We start from the raw sequence: 26,615 nt of genomic DNA on the forward strand, positions 1-26,615 counted from the left end.
AGGACTCGAACCCGGGACTCATGATATTATAAGCCGACATATAAGCACTCACCCTTCTTGATGATATACTGTGTACAATATAATAATTTAAAAAAAAACTAAGTAATTTATATGCAAAAACGTTTTAAAATTAAGTTCTCTTGGTGATATCTAATTTTGTTGTATATTTATTCTGACATTGACAACCTTCCGCTCACAGAACAGATAATAAATAGAATACCGATAGGCTATATTCAATACGCCGCATGGTGAAGCAGGCTTTTGAATGTGTGAGTGTCCTACGAAAATGAAGCACGCAATACGTAATACACCAACATTAAATGAGCATAAATGCATTAACCGAGAGCAGTTTTCAGTATTCGACGTAAAACGTATTCTTGACACGAGTGTGAGTTGAACGCGGATTCTTCCTTACTCGAGTCGGTTACCTGCTATCGCCTTACCCGTTGTGTATTTCAGTTCCCATTATTTCTGAGTTCCCTGCTTCTGCTACAATAGAGTATTAACAACGTTTTTGTTATTTTTCCAGCCGTATGTGAGACGAAAAGCCGAGGTCTGTCAGCCATTTTGGACGCTCTCGCCCAGGAGTCTACCCGCGCTCTGATCGGCTCCATGGAGGAGGATCTCTGCGACGTGACTTCTCGCCTGGCTGACATGTGGGGGAAGCCGTTGCTATCATGGAGTTGTCCTCAGGTAAATAATCAAAATGTAATAAGAGCATCATGACCCCCACATCCTGAAGCGGGCCTCTAGGCTATGATCTTTGGCGCCCCCCCTACCTATCGCTAAGGGTAAAGGACGCGCTGCAGTTTCGTTTTCCAAATGGTGTACGCGATAAAATTAAGGTGTATTTATAGCTTTTTTGTATTTTTAATATGTAGGTACCTACATCCAGTTGAATTACCTATGGAGTTGTCGAGTATCAGCACACAGTTAAAAATGGTATCGTGCCTAGAACTAAATATTTTTAATTATCAATATCATTGAATTTACTTTTTTTTTACTATTTGAGCAAATCTGTGATGGGTATATCTCACTTATCTGGTCGACTCACCATGCCGGGCCCTTCCTCCAGGCTAGAGCCCTGTCAGCCCCCTTCCTTGTGGGGGCCATGAAAAGCATACATAAGTGAAACGGAAAATAATTGCAATTCATATCACAAATAATAGACACATGTACCAAACGAAGACAATACTCTATTGAATGCAATAAACAATGATCACTTGGAAAGATTAAACTATATATAACTATATTCTATATATAGATATAACTATATTCTAGAATTTTAATTAAAACATCAAATCTTCAGCATTTTACGAAATGCCTCTTTACGCTAAATAACAACAAACAGCATATTTTAAACCCCCTTGTAAAGATATGAAAACGGTAATCAGATATTTTTTATTCCTACTATTTCCTTATGTCATATAGAATTCTATGAGCTAATTATTTTTTGGAATAAGATCGGTCAGTTACACCAAAATATTACAATAGGCGCGCGGGTGATTATATTCAACAAAAGGGGACACGAAATTTCGCATTCGTCTCCAATCTCCAAGCGGCATTCCAGGTGGCAACACGTCGATTTTTTTGTGATGGCGTCGAAAGAATATATCCCTTTACTGCATGATTTTTTTTTTGTTGAAATTTTTTCATTTTTCTTGGTGTCAAATGCCTTGTGAATGAAGGAAAAATAATAAAAAAAATATTTTTCGAAAATTTCATTAAATTTTGTATGTTACTGCGTGGTGTCGCAGATTTACGACATTTGGAAATCTTACATTTTAGTATGACAAAATACAAAACCAGATGAAAACAATTATAAAAAAACTAATGTACACCCCTTATTTGATGTGTAGATATTTTTATTCAACCAATTTCAATCTTCTGTATATTTTTTTTATTTATTTACAAATGCGGATTTTCGCATACATACGAATTTGTCAACTGTCAAAGCAGAAATGCAGAGAATATAATGCAGAAATGCTTTATTTCTTGAAATGTCCAAACAAAATCGGTAAAGTAGGATGTTTATGGTAAAACAGTTTTGTAGGCATCGAAAAACGATATTATTTGATAATTTACACAGATGGCATTGGCTATATCGAAATAGTTTGAAATGTTGCAAATTTGCGACACTATACAGTAAAGGGATATTCTTATATCTTATATTTTTGGCTGAATATATTCATTCATTCATTCCGACCATGTCCGATCCTAATAGGATCATATGGGCTTCTACAGAGTAGAGGTTTGTATCAACAGATTTTGTTTTTTATGAGAAATGGATGTCAGCCACTTGCTCAACCTGTTAGGTCCATACCGTGACTCACACACAAATTGAAAAACAATATGTGTGCTTGCCAGACCTAGGATTCGAACTTGGGACCCACGTAGCTATTGTTTGGCATCAAGACATTTTAAACCATGTAAAAGTCGTGGACTGTATTGGTGTCATATTTTTTAATGAATAATGTGAGTTCTGTCACCAAAACCTTTCTAAACAATCAGACAGGTCTATTTTTCATAGTGTACTGTGTCTGCAGCCTTAGGAGTATTATATATAGGTAATATTTAAAAAAATATATATTGTAATTCGCCTCACCCATTCATCAATACTCAAGGAAGTTCAATACTTTTCTTCTAATTACAAAAAACTCTGTTCTGGTGTTTTTTTTACGATTATGACTCTAGGGAACTCAAATAATTTATACACACGCCAGTGGCGAAGGGTGCAGGTAGGCTGTTAAGATCCGCCATAAATAGTGTACATTAAACTTTGTCAGTCATAAGTATTTGTTTTCATAGAAATAATACTACAATTTACAGTTGGTGTTGGTTAATTTTTAAAATTCAATTAAACCTTGTGAAAACCAAGCCATAATATATAATAGACAAAAATTCCTCGTCTATCTATAAAATATCTAAAATTATGCAATTAAATCATACATAACTTTGGATATTTTATAGATAAAATATTTTTTCATCTATTATAATTTGCTTTAGTCAGGGTTTAATGAATTAAAAAAAAATAACCAACAACATGTGTAATATATTTTCAAAATCCAACGAAATAAGTATGAAATAAAGAGTGTTAACAATTTAGTCGTTTCGTCCAAAGTATGCCAAAACTATTATGGTTTGAGTTTAATTGATTTTTAAAAACTAACTAACACCATCTGTAAATTGCAGTCTTAGTTAAATAAAAAAATACGTATCACTAACAAAGTTTAATGTGCACTATTTTTTATGGCGAATCTTAACAGCCTGTCTCCACCCTTCGCTACTGCTACACGCATCATTTACATAATTTAGTCTCCTAATATATAAAATACCAAAGAAATTTGTTCACTTACTTACTTGGGTAAGATTTATTCCCTAGCGGCGTATAAAATTTAAGGAAATATTCGATATCTCCTACCAAAAGTAAATAATACATTACTTAGGTATATCCTATTGAAAATTCCCCCGACGCAAACTTGGGGATGATAAAAAAAAGTAAATTATACATCGGCCGGATTCTCCTTTCAAAGGATATCACATTACGCTGTATTAAAATTCCCTCAGTTCTGCATAATATTAGGCATTTCGCGTACTGCCCGCATAAATGTTAATTTTATATTCTTACATACATATTCATTTTTATATCTGATACGTTTTTTTTTTTTAAATAAATATTATTTTTCTTTTATGGCGCTAGTATCCAGAGTGAACTTTGGATGTCTTAATCAATCTCATCAAGTCCGCATGGCGCATGGTCCTATTCTTTCTAAAGCCATGTATTCACTAGGGGACAACATTTGTCCATTTAATGGAGCAATCAACGTATATATCTCGGGAACAATGTCGCGGGACATTTTGCTTGTACACACCAGCAGGTCTATTCTTAAAAGTTATCACTTTAGCACTTTTCCGTTATTATCATTAGTCAAAATCAGCACGTTAAGAATTCTTCACACTAAACGTGATTAAACGGTTAGCGGCGGCTATCTTTAATTCTTGGTAAACAAATTCGGATAATATCATATTATGTTTGTGCGGCTGAACCCAAGCGGAAAGCCGAACTAGCGTCACCTAATCCGTAATGTGCCGAATACAAGAATTTTGTATTGACACGTCAGACATATCAACATAACCTACAATTTTATTAGTCATGTCATATGGTTTTGGTCCCCGAACGTTGAAATGCGCGAAGTTTTTTTAATAAACATTATACCTTTGTCAACATAATCTAAAAAAATTCAGTAATGTCAGGCGGATACGGAGATGTTGACATAATTATTTTTTGACACACATTGCATCTCAATTCTCAGTATATACAATTGACGTTCTCAAGTTAGCATGCCCAACAGTGGCGCAGTTAACATATATCACCTTTCGAAAGTTCAGATGGTTAACTTTTTTACATAATTAACCGACAGAATACGTAACGTGATAAATGTGATATATTTATCACGTTATTAGCTATTTTTATGTTAAGTGATATGTAAAATTAGCATGCAGGACTCAGATCAATTGCCGCATAAATGTCACCCGAGGAGGTTGTTGAAGTTGGTCAGTACTGTGAACATATTTATTCTTATGAATAGTTCATCAAAACGTAAGATAAATAAAAGTTGGTGAGTGCGGAACTTACTTGCTTTTCCCTCCACCACCCGCCACGTCTCCACACCCGTTATGCAGGCGTATACCGTGGCGTAACGAACGATAGGCGCTGTTCAAATTTGTGCCGAAAGTGTCCCAGGAGCAACTTCCCAAGACCTTGGTTGGCGTGCACTAGAGTGTGCGTGATCCCCAATTCCATATAATGTATTACGGTCAATTTTCGATGAGAAAAGACCTTCTCGCTTGCCGTATAATGCCGCAAACTTTTTAAAAGCTGAGAAATTTTCCCTCGTAGATACCAAGTCGCAATGGCCGACCGGTCTAACTGAGGGTCGGACCGACTTGAGAAGCTCTTCCCTTTCAACCGACATATGGGGACACTCCCAGAGGATGTGATCGGCATCATGCAATTCGCGGAACTACTTACTACAAAGAAAAAGAAGAGTTGAGCGGCATGTTGCACACCCGTCTACACTCGCTGACATTTGACGCATGACAGACGCGCGACCAGTGCGCTCGCTTGCGAGTCGACGACATTCAACATGTTCCGCGTCACGTATAAATGCCGTACTATGTTGCATGCAACATTGGGGGAAAGCGCGCAACGTTGCAGCGTCACGTTTACTCTATGTTGCGCATCATATTGAGGGACATTTTGTCCCCTAGTGAATACGAGGCTTAATGCCAACATTTATAACTTGCGTAATTTGTAACAAATCGCCGAAAATTACGTTCACGCCAAAGCAACCGTATTGCAAACGCAGATCAAACTCAAATCAACGTAAAAATATTAGAAGTGTATTTTTGACATGATAACGATGTGGAAATGGTCCCTACAAACCTTTAAGGTAGAGCCACCCCTGGTTGCAAGCATTTAGTTTTAAGTTTTAATTAGGTACTTCGTGTCGTTCTGAAGATTCATAAAGAAGGTTCATGGTACAAAACACCTGTTAATATAAATATTATATCAATTATCGTAGTTTTAATTTTATAGTCACTGTAACGCAGTTGCAGGAAGTGAATGCCAATTCCATAGATTAATAAACTTACGAACAGTTTATTTGATTTACTTTGACAATGGATAAAAGTATATCTGTGAGTGACCCCAGGTGAAACAAACTTTGCAACCGGGGCAGGGGAGCGCGATAAAATTTGAATATATTACTTTATGATAGACGGAACGGAACTCAAAAACAAAAACCGGTATGAGTATAAAGAATAAATAATAACATTGCGATTACCCTGTAGGTATACCGTTTTGACGTAAACAAATTTAAATCATCAGCATTTACATAACGAAAATAGCCATTTTTTAATACGTAACCAAAAATGTTTTTTATTAGGTGCTTCTTAAATGAAATTGAGAAATAAAAAATATCCAAAGAAAACGTAAAAAAATGTAAATCGCAGTGAAGTGAAGGATCTGCTTAAGGCCATGCATTAGTTGAGGCACGGTCTAAAAAGATCGTTGCTAGGCGATGTGCGGATTGCGGGTCGCGGGTGCAAAAGACGCCTGTCAAACGAAATATTATTTCTCATATAAATCCAACATACGTCCATTTTATGTTCTGTTTATTATTCTATTAGTAACAATAATAATATATTCATTGACATGTTTTCTTTTTAAAGTAAATGGGTAACGTTTTTAGTCATCTTTACACGATTTTAGAATTAATTGGCCCGTCGCCATCACGCAGCAAAGTGACGTATGTCTGACTCGCCGTTCTCTCAATGAATGCGAAGCGAGTACAAAATTTCGTCGCGCATACAGTTGAAAATTATTTGGCGTTTCACTGATGCGTCACCTTAAAGTTATACTACTGCACAGTAGTGAGTAGATAATCCAATCCCTAGCCAAAATTTTGATCCCGGGTTTTCGGGATTTAAGTTTCACAATCCCGGGATTGGCATTTTTTTCCATTGTTAATATAAAATTTTTATATTTAAAAATAACATTGAAAAAATCGGTCAAAAATAAATCTAGTATAATTTATACTCTATAAAGAGATTTATTGTTAATATTGTATACGTTCAATCTTGGAAATACATAAGTTTAATGGAGTAAATAATATTGTAATATAAATAATAATGTGAATTTAATACGAGATTGCTGTTTCTGATAGTAAAGACTTGATGAATGGGTTAGCGAGATTTAAAATAGTAAAGCAAATCATGGTGTACTTATGGCCTTTCCGCTTCATAAATCTAATTAGTCAGCCAAACATGAAACTGCCGTAAAACGTATGAGATCATTGTGGAATTACTTTGTTAATAGTGCGAAGCATTGTTTTTCTCCAATCTTTTCTCATTTTTATTAATTTATGTGAAAAAATAAAATAAATCGGGAACGTACCTACACATGGGTATAAATCAAACTTCATTCAAATTCAGTTTATTTCTAATAAAGTTATTTGTTATTAAAAGTATTTTTTCTGTTATATTTTCGTTTTTATTTTATTTTTCATAAAAATTAATAAAAAAATCAATCCCGGGATTCATAGGTATCAAAAATACCTCCAGATCCCGGGATTAGAATTGCTAGTGGTGAGGGCGGGGAGGTATGCTGTAGAGACCTGACATGAATAAATCACACTGAACTTTGCCATTAGTCCTTATGTGGGAGTCAATAACTTATTTTTTTTCGACCTTGTCCGATCCTTATAAGATCATATGGGCCTCCACAGATTGGGGTTTTGTATTAACAGATTTTATTTTTACGAGAAATGGATGTCAGCTACTGCTCAACCTATTAGCTCCAGACTCTGACTTGTACATAAATTACAAAATACACGTGAGAGTGAAGAGGCGACGTTGGACTTGGCTCGGCTACGTGCTGCAGATGCCAGAAAAGAACCTCAACCTGGCATGCCTGTTCTTCAAGCCGACCGGATTCCGGCCTTCTGGAGGGCCACTAATTACTATCTATAAAGTGTATACGGCAGAGCTACGGGATGCTGGTTTGACCTAGAACGAAGCAAGAAGACTGGCGAGGGACAGGGATGCTTAGAGGCGCCGAGTGGTGTCCATATGCTCCAATTAAGGGGTGGACATGGAAGAAGAAGAAGAAGTCGTACTTTTTTCAAAAAAGATATTTTCTATTGGTTATAATATATTTTCTCAGAAGTGTTTTCAAAATTATGTGTGTTTTATAATAATGGCATTTTTACACCATTATTATGTAATTTAGGTTGGTACAAGTTGTGTTGGAAATAAAATAAATATTATGTATTCTCATCATGGCCCCCACAAAGAGGGCTCTAGCCTGGGGGCCCGGCGAGTCGAGTCGACCAGATAAGTGATATAAACATACATCACAAATTCTCTGTAATAGTAAAAAACTCGCCTGCGGGGCTATTTTCCTTCAATAATGTTATTATTTAAAATTATGTGACTATATGATATAATTTTTAATTATGTATCGATACTCAACAACTCCATGATTCAAATGGATGTATTAAAATATACAAAAAAAAAAACACTAAATATACATATTAATTTTAACGCGCAACCACACCATTTGGAAAACGCTACTTTAGAGCGTCACACTGCCTTTATCTTTAGCGATAGGTAGGGGGCCCCGCCAAAGATCCTAGCTTGGAGCCCGCTTCAGGATGTGGAGGCCATGATTTTCATAAATATTTGAATTCTGTTTCGCGCATAAATAGGTATAATATGACGTATAGTGTAAAAACTGCTCGAAATAATTTTTATATCATAATATGTCACTTGTACCCGTTTAATCTTCATTACCTCATTTATTATTAAAGTTAAATCAGTTCTTAACACCGCTGCACTAATTTGCCGCGTAAATTAATTCATTTAGAATTCAAAATGGCCAACGATCTTCGGGAGGGTTGTTTGTAAACAAGTTCGAATTAATTAAATAATTAATTCGATTGTTTTGAGGGTTGCGTAAAGTCTCCTTCGAATTAGTTGCTATAGGATAATATAAGTCCAAAGTTTGTCTCACTAAATATCATAAAGAATCATTGATCATTTGTTTGGTATAATATGTACGAGTATCTATGTATTTAAGAAAGACACGATGAGCACATAACAAATTATTAATTCAAGACGTTCACAACATGATATTTATAATATACACTATAGAAAAAAACAAAGCAGAAAAATTATTTAATGGAAAAGAAATTAAAAAAAAAAAATGAAAAACAACAATAATTCAAATAATTACAAGATAAAAAGAACTTTTTATATACAACATTTTTAAATTCTCTGTTAAATTATATAAACTTGACTTGACTAGCTTAAACGATCAAAAGATTTGTACTTGATAGAAATAATATTGAAATGTCATTTTGACATTTCATATTGATTTCCATAGTAACGTACGTATATATTAATAATTTAGTTGCTAGAACTTCAGACCTTTAGCAACCAATAACAGTGGATTGAATTACGGATTTCTTCCGAAATAACTTTTCATACAAAACAGAATTAACTGAAAATGAATTCAATTCTACTTAAATATAGCTAAAAGTATTAAAAGAATGCATAGGCATCGTGTTCTGATAAATTCTAAAAGTTTCAAATGTCTACCTAGTCGGAAAGTTAGTTAAAAATCGATTGCAAGATTTGTACTGGATAAACAACCAACGGACAAATAAGAATACGAGCTAATAAAAACGTTGTAAAAAATACAAATTAAACAATAAAATAGAATTTTTATAACAGAATGCATATGGCATCGCTAAAAATGTGTACATCTCTAGGGAGTGCATTGATCAGCCGCACAGCCCTCTATATTGGTGCTTGGTGAGCCTGACATGAGGAAACAGCTTTCACCCAAAATAGGTCATGGCTGCGACCACGCATGTAATTGACGGGTGCATGAAAATTAAAATTTACCAGCATATCGGGGATGGAAACTATACCACGTGAGATCAAGGAAAAATGCTTTGAGCAGAAATGACCTACGAGCTTCAAGAGAATGAAAAACGAGCATACCTTGAAGAAATTTAGTCGGAAAATAGTCGTTTGAGAAGTTGTCAAAAGCAAAATAATTATATAGTAGTTGAATGATATTGAAGGTATGTGTGATATCATGATCATCAGCTGGGCTCTGGGATCATCTACTTCTAGATGAAGGCTTTCACTAGCTTCTTTCACTCTTATCGGTCTCTAGATATTCGCTGTCATGTACATCCACTGAACTTAATGATTCCGCTTATCCAGCGGTTTCAGTGCAGTTTTTGCGCCTCTTGAGAATCACTTTATGTTGGCGATTGACCACTTCAGGTCATGTCCAGCCTATTTTTATTTTATCTGCTTAGTGACTTCCATCTCACCGCACCCTTTTATCTAATTCTTTATGGATTGATTTATTTTATGGTTTTTACACATTATGCCCAACATGTATACGTTATATATACGTTATATATACCATGCTACGTTATAATGTCGTATGTTTCTATATAAATTTGATCAGCTGTACGATAATAACATACCTTCACATTAATATTCTGGTTACATCGGCGTTTGGCACCTGCGCATTTATTTTATACACAAGACTTATCGGCCGCTATCGGTGGTTATCGAGGGTAGTTTTTCATATTTTTGTATTGAACTATTATAATTTTTATAATAAGTTAGTTGTAATTATTACAATAAGTGCTATGTTTTAACAGCAGCCCTCTGCACTGTTCTAACTTTTAGAGTGAGATAGATAGTCTTGATTGTTTAGACGGCTAACTTATTGTAACAATTATAATAAGTACCTCAATACAAAAATATGATAAACTACCCTCGATATCTGTTGAGAGCGGCCGATGGCAGTCTTGTGTATGGAAAAGATGCGCTGGAAGGAGAAGACGGTTACGAATAATTTACAAGAATTAAGAATGTAACATTCTAATTATTGAAAATACATAAGTGTTTTCATAATTATGTATGTTCAATAATTAGAATGTTACATTCTTAAATCTTGTGAATTATTCGTTTAATAAAAAAATGGGTAATTATTAGTGTAATAGATATTATTAAAAATTCTATAGAGTCAGGATAAGATTATTTCTCGCCGAATTCAGACATTCTAAAAATATTTAATAAAAATATTCCCCCAACTTTTTAAATGACCCACAGTATTTTTAACTTGATTATAAATGATGCAGTGTTTTAAGTCGTAATTGTCGTTTTGATTGAATTAAGAAATTTACTTTGTTGAATTAACTTGTGAAAAAATAATAAATTCAGAATTAGGTAAAATAGTAGAATATAAATAATATAGGTATGATTTTGCCAGTTTGGATTTCAATTCACCCGAAGACTGGACGTTTTGTTTGATTTTTGACAATTTTACATATTTTGATGACAATATTGTTTTATTATTAAGGGAAACGCACAGTTATATTTATTTATCTTAGAAAACAAAAACATTGTAGACATAACAAATCTTATTTCAAGACGTACACAACATGAGATTTACATTATAATAAATATTACCCTCACAAGAGAGAAGAAGAGAATACAATATATTATATAAAATAATAATAATAATAAATAAAATAATAATTACAAGATATAAAGAACGTTTTATATACAACGTTTTTAAATTTTCTTTTGAATTGTTATGCTCAATATGCTCAAACTTGTACTTGATATGAAGTAAATAAAAAACAAACAAACACACAAATATAGAAATCTGAAATGTCATTTTGACATTTCATTTTGATTTCCATAGTAACGCACGTATATATTACAAATTTAGTTTCTAGGACCACCCCCTTAGCAACAAATAATAGTCTTTTACTTTTTACAGATTTTTCTGAAATAACTTTCCATACAAAACAGAATTAACTGAAAATGAATTCAATTCTGCTTAAATATGGCTAAAAGTAATAAAAGAATGCATTGGCATCGTGTTCTGATATATTCTAAAAGTTTCAAATGTCTAGCTAGTCGGGAAGTTAGTTAAAATCGATTGCAAGATTTGCACTGGACAAACAACCACCGGACAAACAAGAATACGAGCTAATGAAAATGTTGTAAAAAGAGTGGGTATTTTCCGGCTATATGAAACGGTTTTCAATGAAACGTCAGTGATTATTATGAATAATCTGATCATTGATAAAACTTGGAAAAGATAATAGAATTTGTCAGTAGTTTTTCATAATTGTATTTCAGTGTTTGGTTGCCAATATTGAAGTTCCCTGGCTCTTTCATAGTTTATGACATAACCACATTGTATAAAAACTTATCCAAGTTTTGCCCTAGTTTTTATATCCAATATAGTTATATACGGTATACAACTTTTGAAATATATATATACAAGTTTGGTTGCTCACAGAAAATTCTGTTTCAGAATTCAAAAAGTTTTAAGCTGAACGAATCTGCCCATTTTGTAACGAAATACCGGGCACACAGAAAATTTAAATGTTACTCCATTTTAAGTTTGTTTGCATTACGTACACTTTCGCTGGCGGGAAGTTTTTTTTTTGAGTAAATATATATTTAAAACTTTATATTATTTTTTAAAAGTGTTTTCGTGTTCTGCGATTGTGAGTGGGAGGCTTTATAATATGCTTCGTGGAATTCATTGTTGCTTTTATAACTGAATTATTTCAATTTACTGAGGGAATTTTATATTTTGATTTTCTTCCTTTTTGAATACACTGGAAGTCTTTTTGATAACATAATAATTCAATGGAAAACTCTTATGAACTGCTTTTTAATTATGTAGGTACATATTGAAAATTGAGCAAATACACTTTTTTGTTAATATCGAATAATGCGCTAGTTTTCCCCGTGTTGGAATTTTAACAAGAATATTGGCAAGTATTTCCAGATAAAAACTGTCTTCAAAAAAAAATACAAAAGCCGATAGCCAATAGTAGCTCAATTTAGAAAGCACTTCAGAAAGTGCTATATGAGCCATTAGTTAAAATTTGTCGTAATTAAGTATTGTACCTTTCATCATCATCATCAGCCGGGGTCAATCCACTGCTGGATGAAGGCCTTCCCAAGCTTTCTACAACTATCTTGGTCCTGTGTCGTTCGCTGCCACGTATTTCCGCCGAATTTTACCAGTTCGTCAATCCAGCGGCTTTTAGAGCGACACTGTGGCCGTTTCGTACCCCTTGGGTACCATTGGATGACAGCATTTGTCCAGCGGCCGTCCTTTCGGCGAGCAATGTGCCCCGCCCATCTCCATTTCAGCTGTTTGGCAACGTCTATTACATCGCGTACTCTTGTCTTCTTCTTAACCCATTCGTTTTTCTTACGGTTCTTTCGCGTGATGCCCAACATGCACCTCTCCATGCCTCGCTGTGTGACTCTTAGCCTTTGGACATCTCTCGTGTTGAGGGTCCACGTCTTGCAGCCATACGTGAGCACGGGTAGCACACATTGGTTGAACACACTACGCTTAAGACATAATGGTAGGTCACTCTTGAAGATACTATTCAGACGTCCGAAAGCACTCCATCCCAGCTTTGTTCTTCGAGCAATTTCATCGTGCATGCTTCCGTCTATGGACACCTCCTGTCCGAGATAGACGTAGCTGCTGACTTGCTCGAGTTGGGTGCCAGAAATACAGATAATCGCAGGGTCCGAAAAACAGTTCCTCATCACTTTTGTCTTTGAGACATTTATCTTTAGACCGACCGTTTGACTGACATCCGCGAGTTCTTGCATTCTACCTTGGAGGTCTTTCGAGTCTTAGCATAGTGGTATACGTGCTTGGGCAGAGGATGATCGACCATGGTGGCACTATGAAAATAAAAGCAGAAAACCCTGGGCTACAAATAAACCAGTCAACAACTAAGTATATAGTCAGCACATGCGATCAAGTACCGCTGCAGAATATAGACATAGGACAGCATGCATATGAAGGGGTGGACAAGTTCACGTATCTCGGATCCAGCCCAAATACCCAAAATAAGACAGCATAGGAGATAAAAATCCGCCTTATCTCCGGGAATAAATACTGGCATGCCTGCAAGTGACTGGTGGGGTGGAAAATTCTAGGCCGAAGAAGTAAACTTCTAATATATAAAACAATTATAAGCTTTACTCAAAACGAAGAAAATAAATTAGCTGTCTTCGAGCGCAAAATACTCCGCAAAATCTTTGGACCCACGTTGGAAAATGGGAATACTACAGAATAAAAATAAACCACGAGTTGGAAGTGCTGATTGAACAGCAAATAATCATAAGATACTTTAAGTCCCAATACATGGGCGGGACATGTGGAGAGAATGCCTGAAGTTAGAGCGCCAAGGATCATGACGAAGTGGCTTCACCAACGGAAGAGACCCAGAGGCCGTCCAAGAAGGAGATGGGCTGACGTCGTAGAAGTGGACTGGTTTCATATAGGAAGACCGGAGAAGTGTGGCGAGAGACCGGAGTGAGTGGAGAGCGATTGTGGAGGAGGCCAAATCCCACCCCGGGATATCGTGCCGTGGAAGAAGATATGTGCGTGGGCGCGAAAACCGAAAGATGCAGGTTCGATTACTGCGGGGTGCCTTACTTTTTTCAAAAAGATTTTTTCTATTGGTTATAATGTATTTTCTTAGAAGTGTTTTCAATATTATGTATGTTTTATTTTTAGAATGTTACATTCTTAAATCTTGTGAATTATTCGTTGAATAAAAAAAAATAGTTACTAAGGTTAGCAAGTTAGAGTTAGTTACAACAAAAATCTTGGAGTGATCCGTGATGTCGGTTAGTAGTTAAAGTAATAAGTACCTACTTTGATTTAAAATACAAAAGCCGATCGCCAATGCAGCTCAATTTAGAAAGCGCTTCAGTGAGTATTAAAAGCTGTTAGTTAAAATTTGTCGTAATTAGGAATGACTCCTTTAGCATTGTGGTCAATGCTATACCCGAGAGATGCAGGTTCGATTTCTGCGGGGTGTCTTGTATAAAATATTTTGTTATAATATTTGGTTGCGCTTTTTAGAGGATTGTAATAGGACGAGGATGATTCGGATGCTGGGGGGTTATACCAACGAATCCAGGCACTGACCTTTAATTGTGATTAGGCGGGTGCGCTGAGCTGGCTCCATGGTCTGATTCTCACTCACTAGCACTACCACTCTCGCGCGATAACAGTTTGTTGAGTCATTCTGTAGTGTATTGAATGTTTGTAAATTACAGTGATTGACGCGGCATTGGGTGAACGGTAATTCGTAATTGAATTACTTTTTGATGACGGTAGGGTCAAACGAGTTCATGTGTTGACGCGTTTATGGATTGAAGTTAACTGAATTGTGATAACTGAGCTCTGTTAGCTCGCGTGTGACCGTTTGGCGATCACTGCCCTAGACTGTAGAGAAAGTCGTGCTAAATTTCTCTGCCTATTAACCAATGACATGATTAATGCTCCATTTTCAAATAAGTGGAAAGTCATGTATATACACCAAACAGGTTTAAATGTCAAGTTCCTTTAAGGGTAAATGTTTGAAATCTTTGGAAACGATGTACGTACTATTACAATGGAAATGTTTAAGTAAAGATAATGAAATAGTAACTTTATTAGAAAATCAATATATATAGATATTAGTGGGATAATTAAATAGGATAGTGTAGTATTTAAATTCAATGGAAAGCTTTTATATGTATGTATTTAAATTTAAGGAGAAATAACTCAAACATTTAAAAAAAATAACTTCAATGCTGGGTAAACTTAATGTAGACGTAAATAATAATGTACTAGCGAGTACCCGGAATGCGTTGCAATGACACTCAAAGAAAGAAATTGTTTGTGTTTTAATTCTGTTTATTGAAGTGCTTTTGGATAGACAATATTTTTTGTTTTTCCATCTGGTGCGTACATGAATTCCAACGCGTGAGCAGGGCACATACACCTGTCCATGTGAGAAGCATGGATTTTCCAAATTTGGTATTGGAACGCATACGAATATAGAAGAAGATAGTTGTACTAATTCAGAAACCTTTGCGGGTGTGCGCACAACAACTCACCAAAGTTTCATTGCAATCGGATGAATAGTGTAGAAATGCATACGGGACAAACAAACAAACATTCATTTTTATATATATAAATGTAGGAGTCGTCAATGTGAGGGTCGATGGTGTTGTAGATGAAAGACGATCGTGGTTATTCAAGATGATAGAGGAGTGAGAGTTTATTTATGGTTACATAAGTACAAGGGTACAATCGGTACAATAATATAAATAAACTGACAGTACATAGACTGAGATAGTAACGGACCACGTACTTATATTCTAGAGATATGTCCGATGAATTATTATTCGCTATTTATACAATCAAAATAATATCTACCGATTATAATTTAGGAAATAACTATATTAATCGAGTCAGCTACTTACTTTCATTTGCGTCAATGGACATACGATTAGCTGACTATTGTATAAAATATAGATATCGCGGAAATAGCCTTCGTAAGCTTTTTACTTATTGTACTATAATTTGACACTACGAAAATGCATATTAAAGAATTTGTAATTGCAGTACAGTATTTAATATTGCCGATCAATCTGCTGACACAGGTAATGAGTTGTTTATCGCCATATATATTATATACAATGAAATTTAACCTCAAATAATGTTGGTGCTTCAGTGGCGAAGGGTGACTTTTTGAAAGAGGTAGATAGGCTGTGGGAATAGCCATGCTTGTCAGATATATTTACGGGAAATAGAAAAAAACCCAATATTACTACTGATGAATAGGTACGCTAAATCGATGAAATTTCAAAAGCTTAATTGGTTTGCTATAATTAGTTTATAAAAATAAGCAATTGGTTTGAATTGCTTATGTATTTTCCTAAACATTTATAAACGTAACATACGCTCAAAATATATTACTTATCATTGTACTTATCACTTATTATTTGTCCTCTCATAATGTGGCCGAGGTACTGCAGTTTTCTGGTTTATTAGTCATATTAATTTTAATTGTTGAGTATTGGGCCAACTCTTGGCTGCTCTCCATGATCAACGTGTCCGGAAAACTGTACATATACAATTTACCGTGAGTATTTTTATATAAAAGAAGGCCTTTAGCATTTAGATCTAATCCAATAAACAAACACCATAAAGACCTTTTTCACAAATCACGCATATTGTACGAGATCTTTTAACGAGGCCACCATGCAAAATTTTTCTTTTCAGCCGGGTAGTTTCCTAATTCCACTACTTTGTACCTATTATCCCTCGTGTGGGATAAAACCGATAAACCGAAAAATCAAAACTCTGTGCGCGGATCGTTCATTTCGCTTGCTCTCGCGATCGCCCGTATGATGGAGCGAGAAAGAGATATGTCAATTACTGTTAACAGTAGATGTAGCTCAGGATATCATTCTAATCGCCTCATTATCTATTCAAAACGATAAACTAATTACGAAACGTGTTTTCATAATATTCCGATTTCGCAGAATCAATTAGAGTGGTAAGGTGTCTAAAAATAATACAATACTTTAATTTATCGACAATTATTGGTAGCAATCCTCGACCGGATTTTGCACAACATCGTAGCAGCCAAAGAGTTAACAAACAATTTCATTTCTATCCACAAAAAAAGACTGCACCAAATAAGAAACAAAAACTTGGTGAAGCTAGTAGTAGTAATTCTGGCAGATAGTTTCAAAATTGGTGGACCGAAATGTATGGCGTAATTGAAAAAAGTGATAACGCTATAATATATAATACTTGTGCGTTATGTGAATGGTATCTAGAACATCATCATTTATTTAATAGAATTTTTTTAAACTATTTATCTCCCATTAAAAACTGCTTGGTACGTCAGACAGGGTATAAAATATTTTTTGTGAAATTTTGGCACGCGTACGCAAAAAGGTTCGCCATCCCTGTTATAAAATATTGTATTATATTAGAGGTTATTTTTACTGAGAAATCAATAGAGGCTAGAAATTCTATAAGTAGGCATGATAATGTTTCACGGCTGCCTTGTTTCATTAGAAAACGGACATAAATAGACGCATTTACCTTAGTTCAGTGGCTTGAAATCTAACATAGTGACAATACCGGGCAAAATATACACCACAATATATCCTATAGCAGTGGTGGCGAACCTATGGCACGCAAGATGATTTTACACGGCACGCGTTTAAAGAAAAAAAAAATTACATGTAAATTGTACGTAAAACATCAAATTTCACCGTGGCACTGTTCGCCGTGAGCTTTCTATCGGAAAGAGATGACCGTATAATATAAGGTTTCCAATTTTATTGGATTCAATATAAAATTATTTCAATTTTCAAAGCTGATTTTGGCAAAAATCATGAATTCAAGAATGAAAACCTAACCTAATAAATAATTCAGTATATTATTATCGGCTATTTTCAAAATGAAATTTGTTTGTTGTTGGCTTCGTGTAAAGGTGCGCCATAAACCTCAGGCACCTTTTCTACCTTCTTACGTTCACGGTTGGGGTTAGAAAATAGGGTTTGGATCTGCTTCGCTTAGGGGAGGAAAAGGAATAACTCAATCACGCAATTCAATTAATTAATTTATGCCAGTTCAAAAAACACACGTTCATTAGAGCACCAATCTACACTATTCAGAAATGATCACTTGGACGAGAGGGTGATCGCTGTCGTGGACCTCGCTGATGGTGCTACAGCTGCCGGAGAGTCTCGTTTGGTAAAGATAACTCTGGACCACAGTTTGTTAGGTGTGATGAGAGAGAGAGAGAGCTCTGAGCAGGATGGAGCGCTGAGTGGATTTCGCTAGTCTTTCAATGTTTGGTGTTAAATTTGTTACCGAGAGCAGCAGAGAATTCTTAAAATTTGAATCAGTTATTCGCGATCTTGTTTTGCTTTTAATCAATTTCATGGATGAAAATGCTCGTTCTCATCTGTATGTCAATCCAAAACGACATATATAACATTTTGCGAATTTTGTTAGCTCTGGGAAATGTTCACAGGGCAATCAACGCCAGAAATTAATTATGACAGAAGCATTTAGATCTGAAAAAATCAAATTTCATTTTCAATAATGAATTTGTTTTTAAATCAATCAGTTCCATTTGTATATTACTAGGCTTTTGCATTACATTTTGTTCACTAAGTGAAAATGTGTTTAACACGAGCATGCAGCTTTCTTCTTTAGAAAAATCATGAAAACGACTTTCAAATGACCCCTGCAATATCTTGATTTTTTTCAATGTATTTGGTCAAATTGCTATTATCTGCAGCACATTCATTCTGCTCTTCAAGTGTGGAAATTGACTCCAATCCTCATTTTTCTAACTGAGAGATGAAAAGTTTTAATTTCATTATGAACTGATGCTATTTACGTAGCGTGGAAATAATTTATTCTTGCCTTGTAGGTTTAAATTTAGATCATTGAGATGGCTAATAATATAATAATAATTACAAGATAAAAAGAACTTTTTATATACCACGTTTTTAAATTTTCTGTTGAATCAAATAAACTTGACAATTCTATATATTAATAAGTTAGGACAAATATGGCAATTGTCAACAAATCATTTTTTGCTATTTCGCAACAAACAAACAAAATATAGAATACTGAAATGTCATTTTGATTTCCATAGTAACGTACGTATATATTAATAATTTAGTTGCTTGGACCACCCTCTTAGCAACTAATAATAGTGGATTGGATTACGGATTTCTTCCGAAATAACTTTTCATACAAAACATAATTAACTGAAAATGAATTCAATTCTACTTAAAGATGGCTAAAAGTATTAAAATAATGCATTGGCATCGTGTTATGATATATTCTTAAAGTTTCAAATGTCTAGCTAGTCGGGTAGTTAGTTAAAAATTGATTGCAAGATTTGTACTGGATAAACAACCACCGGATAAATAAGAATACGACCTGAGAAAAACGTGGTAAAATATGTATAAATATGAAGATGGATTCAGTTATGGCGCCTACTTCAAAAGAATAAGTAGGACCAAAGATGCAATGCACCACGGTTTGGCCACCAATGAGTACACCAACTCTGTATGGATTGAAATTGAATTCCGTTCGGTATCCAATAGTTATTTGTTGAGAACCAATTCCAAATAGTTTACTGGCAAACAGAGCAGCACGGACAACTCATTATGCGGCTGCTGAATATACCCTGAGTCAATTTATTTCCAACTATTTGCTATTCTGGGGGTAGGTACAAAGCTTAATTCTCACCGACTAATCGAAATAATTTAAAGGCTGAATACACGAGTGATTCAAGTGCATCAATGACGTATTGACATGAATCTGTTATCAAATCATTTTGGCTATCGAATTAAAAAAAATATTTGCGTTGTCTAGAGTCATAACTCACATATTCAAAAAATCGAGTTTTGAGATAATCGCAAAAAACCACCAGTGCACTGTTTTTTTGTAATTAGAAAAAAACTATAAATTGAACTCCCTTGAATATTAATGAGTGAGTGAATCGATATACATTATTTTTTTATTATATCGTCTCTGTTCTGGCAGAACACACTAACTGGAGAATACTAGTTTTGAGTAATTTGACTTTGAAGTTGTTAAAATGTTTGAAATAATGGTCTATCATGTGAGTTTATTAAGTAATCGTAAAAAGGATGACTTTAAAATAAAGACTGTTTATTTATTAAGAAGGTTTCCAGACGGTAAAGTTTGAAATAAGGAACATTTTGGTACTAACTCAATATGTCATTTTTTCGAATTAGTGTTTTCTGCCAGAACAGTGACGATATTATATAATAATCCTAAGGCTGCAGAAACACAGCATACTATGAGAAATATAGTTGTTTGTTTGGTTAGGTTAGGTCAGGAGTCTGCAGAAGCGGCTCCCGAGCCGCAGGCGGCTCTTTGCATAGACGTTTGCGGCTCTTCAGACATACATTCCAATTTCTCAAGAAGCCTTATAACTTATGAGCTTATGAAATAGAGCCGCCGTACAAACTCAATGCGTCAATGACATTGAGCTACTTTACAAGCTGTTTGTTGGCGAATTTAAAAGCGGGTAATTCAGCTACTGCGATTGTGGTGATGACACACAAAACTTTCCATTCGCTGAGAAGCCAACAAGCATAGCGACTATTTTGACAGAATCGTAGTTCGTTTTTTACCGGGAGGTCGCTACTACGCTCTACTGCGTAGACGCAGTAGGCCCACACGCCGGCGTGTAGCGTGTAAAGTTGACCGGCTTTCAACTTTTCTCGGTAGATTGTTTGCAATCTGCTTGTTAGCTTGTTCGATGATGACACTGGGTGACTTTACAGGCAGATTGTAAATTCGCCAACAAGCAGCTCGTAAAGTAGCTCAATGTTATTGACGCTTTACACTCGTATGTCCTCTCAAAATAAATGTCAATAAACTTAACTTGACACCGTTTGACACAGATGATTTATTACTCCAGATGCAGTTAATAGATTTAAAAAGCTAGGAACTGTGGAGCAATAAATTCACAGATCTGACCAGCTATTTAGAAAAACTCGAAAGAGAGAAATCTAATTTGATTTCTCAGCATAAGTGGACAGTTATAAAACAACTGCCTAAAATAGAAACAATAATATTTTTGATACATGGAATAGTTTGCCTGAAACATAATAATATGACGCCGTAAAAAAACTAGCTTTTGGTATTCTCACAATCTTTGGCTCTACAGATATATGAGAACAAACATTCACATCTATGAACCAAATAAAAAATAAACTTAGAAACAGAATAACGGATGAAAATTTATAATCATGTATTTAATTAAAAATAAGTAGTTATTTGCCAGATATAGTAAAGCTATCAAAAGCATTGCATTGACGCCGTTCTTATTTTTTTTTTAAATAAAAAATCTTGAATTTTCCCCCCCTAAAAATCATATATATAATTTATGTATATTACATATTACCTATATGCGGCTCTCTGGTACATTTGTTATCCTGTTTCCTTGACAATTTGGCTCTTCTCACTTGACAAACTGCCGACCCCTGGGTTAGGTTATGTCTATATCATAAAAGATGCATAATATAACGCACATAGAAATTAGCATTATGTCAGATTTTAAAAGGCACGTCAAACTTCAAATTGCAATTACTTCATAACATGATCTCGAGACTCATCAACTTTTGGCAGTAACCCTACTATATATTCATATTTTTCGCAATGAGAAGAATAATTTACTCCAGTTCATACATAATACAAGAAAATGTAGAGAGCACCAAAAAGTATAGGTATAATCAGATTCTCTTGTAAGTAGCTCATGTCCAAAGCATTGGTGATCTGAATTGATTATCCAGAATAGGGATATATACTATAATTGAATTGCCAATCTTCGATAGAGGACTGCACCAAATGAAAAAATATTAGAACTTTGAACATTCTAAATTAAATCTGTTCCTAATACAAACTTTTTAAACATAATAATTATTATATTCATCAACAGAGACTTCCCCGAAATAGAATTAATACTATGTTATATTATATATTATTATAATATTCGCAGTGCTCTGTTAAATATTGTTTGAATAATTCTGAGCGCAGTATTTATACATTCCTCATCATCATCTTCAGCTTGAATCTATCCACTGCTGGATGAAGGCCTCTTCAAGCTGATTCCACTTCTCTCAATCCTGTGCATTGCGTAGCCACGTACTTCCACGAAACTTTATCATTTCATCTATCCAGCGGCCTCTAGGTCTACCTAGCGGACATTTTATACCTCTCGGGTACATCTGGATGACTAAATTTGTCCAACGATTGTCCCTTCTTTGACCTATGTGTCCAGCCCATTTCCACTTGAGTTTTTTAGCGAACGCTATTACATCGCAAACCCTTGTTTGTTTTCTTATCCACTCATTCCTTTTGTTGTCCTTTCGCGGTATGCCCAGCATACACCTCTCCATACCACACTGTCCTACTCTAAGTTTCTGGATCTCTCTTTTACTTAGGGTTCATGTTTCACACGCATATGTGATTGCGGGGAGCACACGCTGGTTGAACATTTTATTTATACATTATGCTTAACGTTTTGAATGTGTACGTTTTCCTGACCCTCTAGGGTGCTGAAAAACATCCCAACATTGCAAATTCAAGAGTGCTACGATTTTTTTTTTTAAATAAAAATGTTATTAATTTCTATTTGATATTTCTTAGACAGTAGTAAATCATTTTTTCCCCCATTAATAATGCACTGACGTACATAACTGTAGTTTTGTTTATATTTTTTTTGTAATTATGTCAACGCCATCATAACGCAAGAAATAATATCAGTTAGTAAGTATATAATATAATACGAGTATTATACGATAGCGGAAACGCAATTTATTGCATAATCATTTCAACATATTATTCTATGGTGCGCCGGTCAATAAATAGCGGGTCATAATTGATTGGATATGTCACTCCATTATAAGTTCCCGTTTAAAACACATCGCACCGAATGATCATCATATTTATTATATTGTATCGATTGTACGCTCGTAACTATTAAAACAGTAAATCAATTCTCGCCTCCACCATCATCTCAAACAACTGTGGGTGGTGGTGTTGTAGATGCAGCAGTCGAGTTTTTATGGTTACTCCGATGTACGGAGGAGCAAGTTTTATTTGCAGCTTAAACAGTCGGTACAAGAGTATGTTACACTAATTATGGTACTGTTCCGAGGTCCGAGTCTCGGTAGAATGAGATGTTTTGCGGAGCAATACAGAGACGGAGATACTAACAGATCAGGAACTTATATTCGAGTGACATGTCCATCGAATTGTGATCCGTTATTTATTGACGTACACAAAATCAAAATAATATCTTGAAAAGAATATATAGGAATTAATTGTTATAATTGAGTCAGCTACTCTATATGGAGTTAAACATCATTGGATATGGCTGACTATGTGGAAAAACGGATATGCGGAAATTATAATTGCAATAAGCTATTTACTGGGTTTGCTATAATTGGAAAATGCGGGAAAAGGATATTAAAGAATTTGTAACTGTGGTAATCTATTTAATATCGCCGATCAATATATTGACACGGATTAAGTTGTTTATCCACATACAACTATTACCGTCTTTTATCTGCCATCGTCGAAGTGAAACACCTTCAAATATTTTCACGTATAAATTGGTCAACAAACTATTGTGGTGGTGATGAGAAAACTGTATTATTTTTACAACGTTTTTATTAGCTCGTATTCTTGTTTGTCCGGTGGTTGTTTGTCCAGTGGTTGTTTGTTCAGTACAAATCTTGCAATCGATTTTTAACTAACTTCCCTACTGGCTAGACATTTGAAACTTTTAGAATATATCAGAACACGATGCCAATGCATTCTTTTAATACTATTAAGCAGAATTGAATTCATTTTCTGTTAATTCTGTTTTGTAAGGAAAGTTATTTCAGAAAAATCCGTAATAAGTAAAAGACTATTATTGGTTGCAAAGGGGGTTGGTACTAGCAACTAAATTATTATTATATGCGTGCGTTACTATGGAAATCCATAATGAAATGTCAAAATGACATTTCAGTATTCTATATTTTGTTTGTTTGTTTGTTTTTTATTTACTTCATATCAAGTACAAATTTGAGCATATTGAGCATAATTATTCAACATAAAATTAAAGAACGTTGTATATAAAAAGTTCTTTTTATCTTGTAATTATTTAAGATAATTATCACTAGTTTCCCTTGGGTCCTCAGTCTCTCAATTTATTTATGTATATTTGCGGGAAATCATATTATCAATGGGATTAATGAAGCCTGTTTAAACAGGTTTTGATGAATAAACAACACGGATAATCACACAAACCAAAAGCAAGGGCACGTGGCAATTAACTTCATTCCTAACCACAGCTAACAGTTTCTTAAGGGAGCATCACACGAAACCTACGTTAATGTTAAGTTTCGTAAATCTAGTCAGTTTTAAAAACATTTTGATTATACCCACATATTAATATAAAATGATAAATACAAAAATTATAAATTTAAGCTATTTAACACGTCCACAAATATGATAGGTATAGTTAATAAAAACAAATCAACCTTTATGGTGCTATTAAATAAGTTAATTGCACGATACACAGCATCATGAAACATCACACCTGTCCTGCGACGGGGTATAATGAAGACCGTAGAGTTACGAGTGATATTACTGGGAACGTAAAAATTAATATTTGTCAGTATATAGGTACGGATTGTCCCACGAAGAAGTAAAAAGAAATGCTTTAAAAAACCAATCACTCTTCAGGTGGACCAGTGGCGAAGGGTGGAAGTAGGCTATTAAGTAGTGGCGAAGGGTGGAGGTAGGCTCTTAAGATCCCCCATAAATAGTGCACATTAAACTTTTTCAGACATACATATTTGTTTTCATTGAAATAAGACTAAAATTTACAGATAGTGTTGGTAAAATTTTAAAATTCAGTTAAACGCTGAGAAACCAAGCCATAATAGATAATAGTCAAAAATACATGTCTATTTATAAAACATCTAAAATTATGCAATTAAATCATACATAACTTTGAGTATTTTATAGATAGAATAATATTTTTTATTTATTATAGTTTGGTTTACGCAGGACTTAATGAATTAAAAAAATTAACCAACAATATGTGTAATATGTATTTTTAATCCAACGAAAACAAATAACTATGAATGAAAAAGTGTGCACAATTTTGTCGTATCGCCCAAATTAGACCAAATCTATTATGGTTTCGTTTAGGCAGGGTTTAATTGATTTTTAAAAACTAACTGACACCATCTGTAAATTGTAGTCTTAGTTCAATAAAAACAAATACATATGACTATCAAAGTTTAGTGTGCACTATTTATAGCGAATCTTAACAGCCTACCTCCACCCTTTGCCACTGCTATTAAGATCCGTCATAAATAGTGCCCACAAAATTTTGGCAATCATACATATTTGTATTCATTGAAATAATACTACAATTTACAGATGATGTTGGTTACCAAGGTCGAAAGTCAACGGAAATAAACCAGACGGACAAAAAAATACAGTCCTGCTAAACCATTTATATTATTTAATACATTTTATATGCACTTTCAATATCGAATATATCGGTATTGTCTGATTTTTAAAACCGGTATTTCGGTATCGAAAAATACTGAGATACCGGTATTGCAATCCCTAATTACAAGGGCAACACGGTATTTATGTTTTGTTATCAAGACAAAACTGGAGTGACGGAAGCGATTGTCAGCATTTCCTCAATCATAATTTCGATCAACAGTGTCTATTATGATTTATTTTATCGCGACAATGACTCTTGTAATATATTGATTTCATTTGTATAAATAACGAGAAACACTCATTTTGAGTCCGTCACTCAACTCACCACTCCACTCCAATCTGGTCACTAGACACACTTCATTTCTGACACAGTCACGTGATTAGTAGTAGTTGGCGAATTGCAGGATGCCGATCACATCCTATGGGGGTATCCCCATGAATACGTGTATTAATTAAGGCGCTAAATACCAAAATAATAAAAACTGACATTTTTATATAAAATGTTCTACATACCAACGCCAATAACTTCAACTATAGTCTAAGTGCCTCAAGCAAGTCAAAAAAATACAGCAAAATAATTAAACCTGTCGAAGTTGTAAGTCCGTTGGCGTGTTTTATTTATAATTGTGTAAGTAGCACTGCAGTGGTCAACGGCGTTCAATATAAAATAGCTGACGATGGTGTGTTGACAATTGCGAGTTCTTAATATCTAAAATTATAGAAGCTGCCGTGATTGCTTCACACTGTAAAACTACATTTTTAAAAAGGTCTGCTTCATGAAATTTTACTGCAATGACTCGGTATTTTGTAACTACAGGCAATACTACTTTTTGGTACTTAGAGCCTCATTTAATACACGTATTCAATTATGTCGGTTGAAAGGGGAAAGCTGAGAGACGACTATATATATATACTGTTAAGCTATACACCAATCACTGTAACTCTCTATACTACTGCATCAAGACAAAAAACATCTACATCCATCTACACTACCGTTGCCTTTATCTATACTCACCACCTCCTCCTCTTTAAAATACAAAAGCCGATTGCCAAAAACAATAATGCAATTTAGAAAGCACTTCAGTGAGAA

General features: G+C 34.6%; 1 protein-coding gene across 1 annotated transcript in view; it reads left to right on the forward strand.

Moving 5' to 3' along the window:
- The first annotated feature begins 299 nt into the window (after positions 1-299).
- LOC147069255 (uncharacterized) overlaps positions 300-26,615 on the forward strand; it is a 100,375-nt gene continuing 74,059 nt past the window's right edge. The window contains exon 1 of the mRNA XM_085951643.1: positions 300-693. Coding sequence (XP_085807769.1) covers positions 613-693 — 81 coding nt within the window. The 5' untranslated portion in view covers positions 300-612. The remainder of the gene's footprint in view (positions 694-26,615) is intronic.

Source organism: Rhyacophila brunnea, unplaced genomic scaffold, assembly GCF_057557595.1.
Source record: "Rhyacophila brunnea isolate RB1 unplaced genomic scaffold, BYU_Rbru_1.0 scaffold_24, whole genome shotgun sequence".
NCBI classification, from domain to species: Eukaryota; Metazoa; Arthropoda; class Insecta; order Trichoptera; family Rhyacophilidae; genus Rhyacophila; species Rhyacophila brunnea.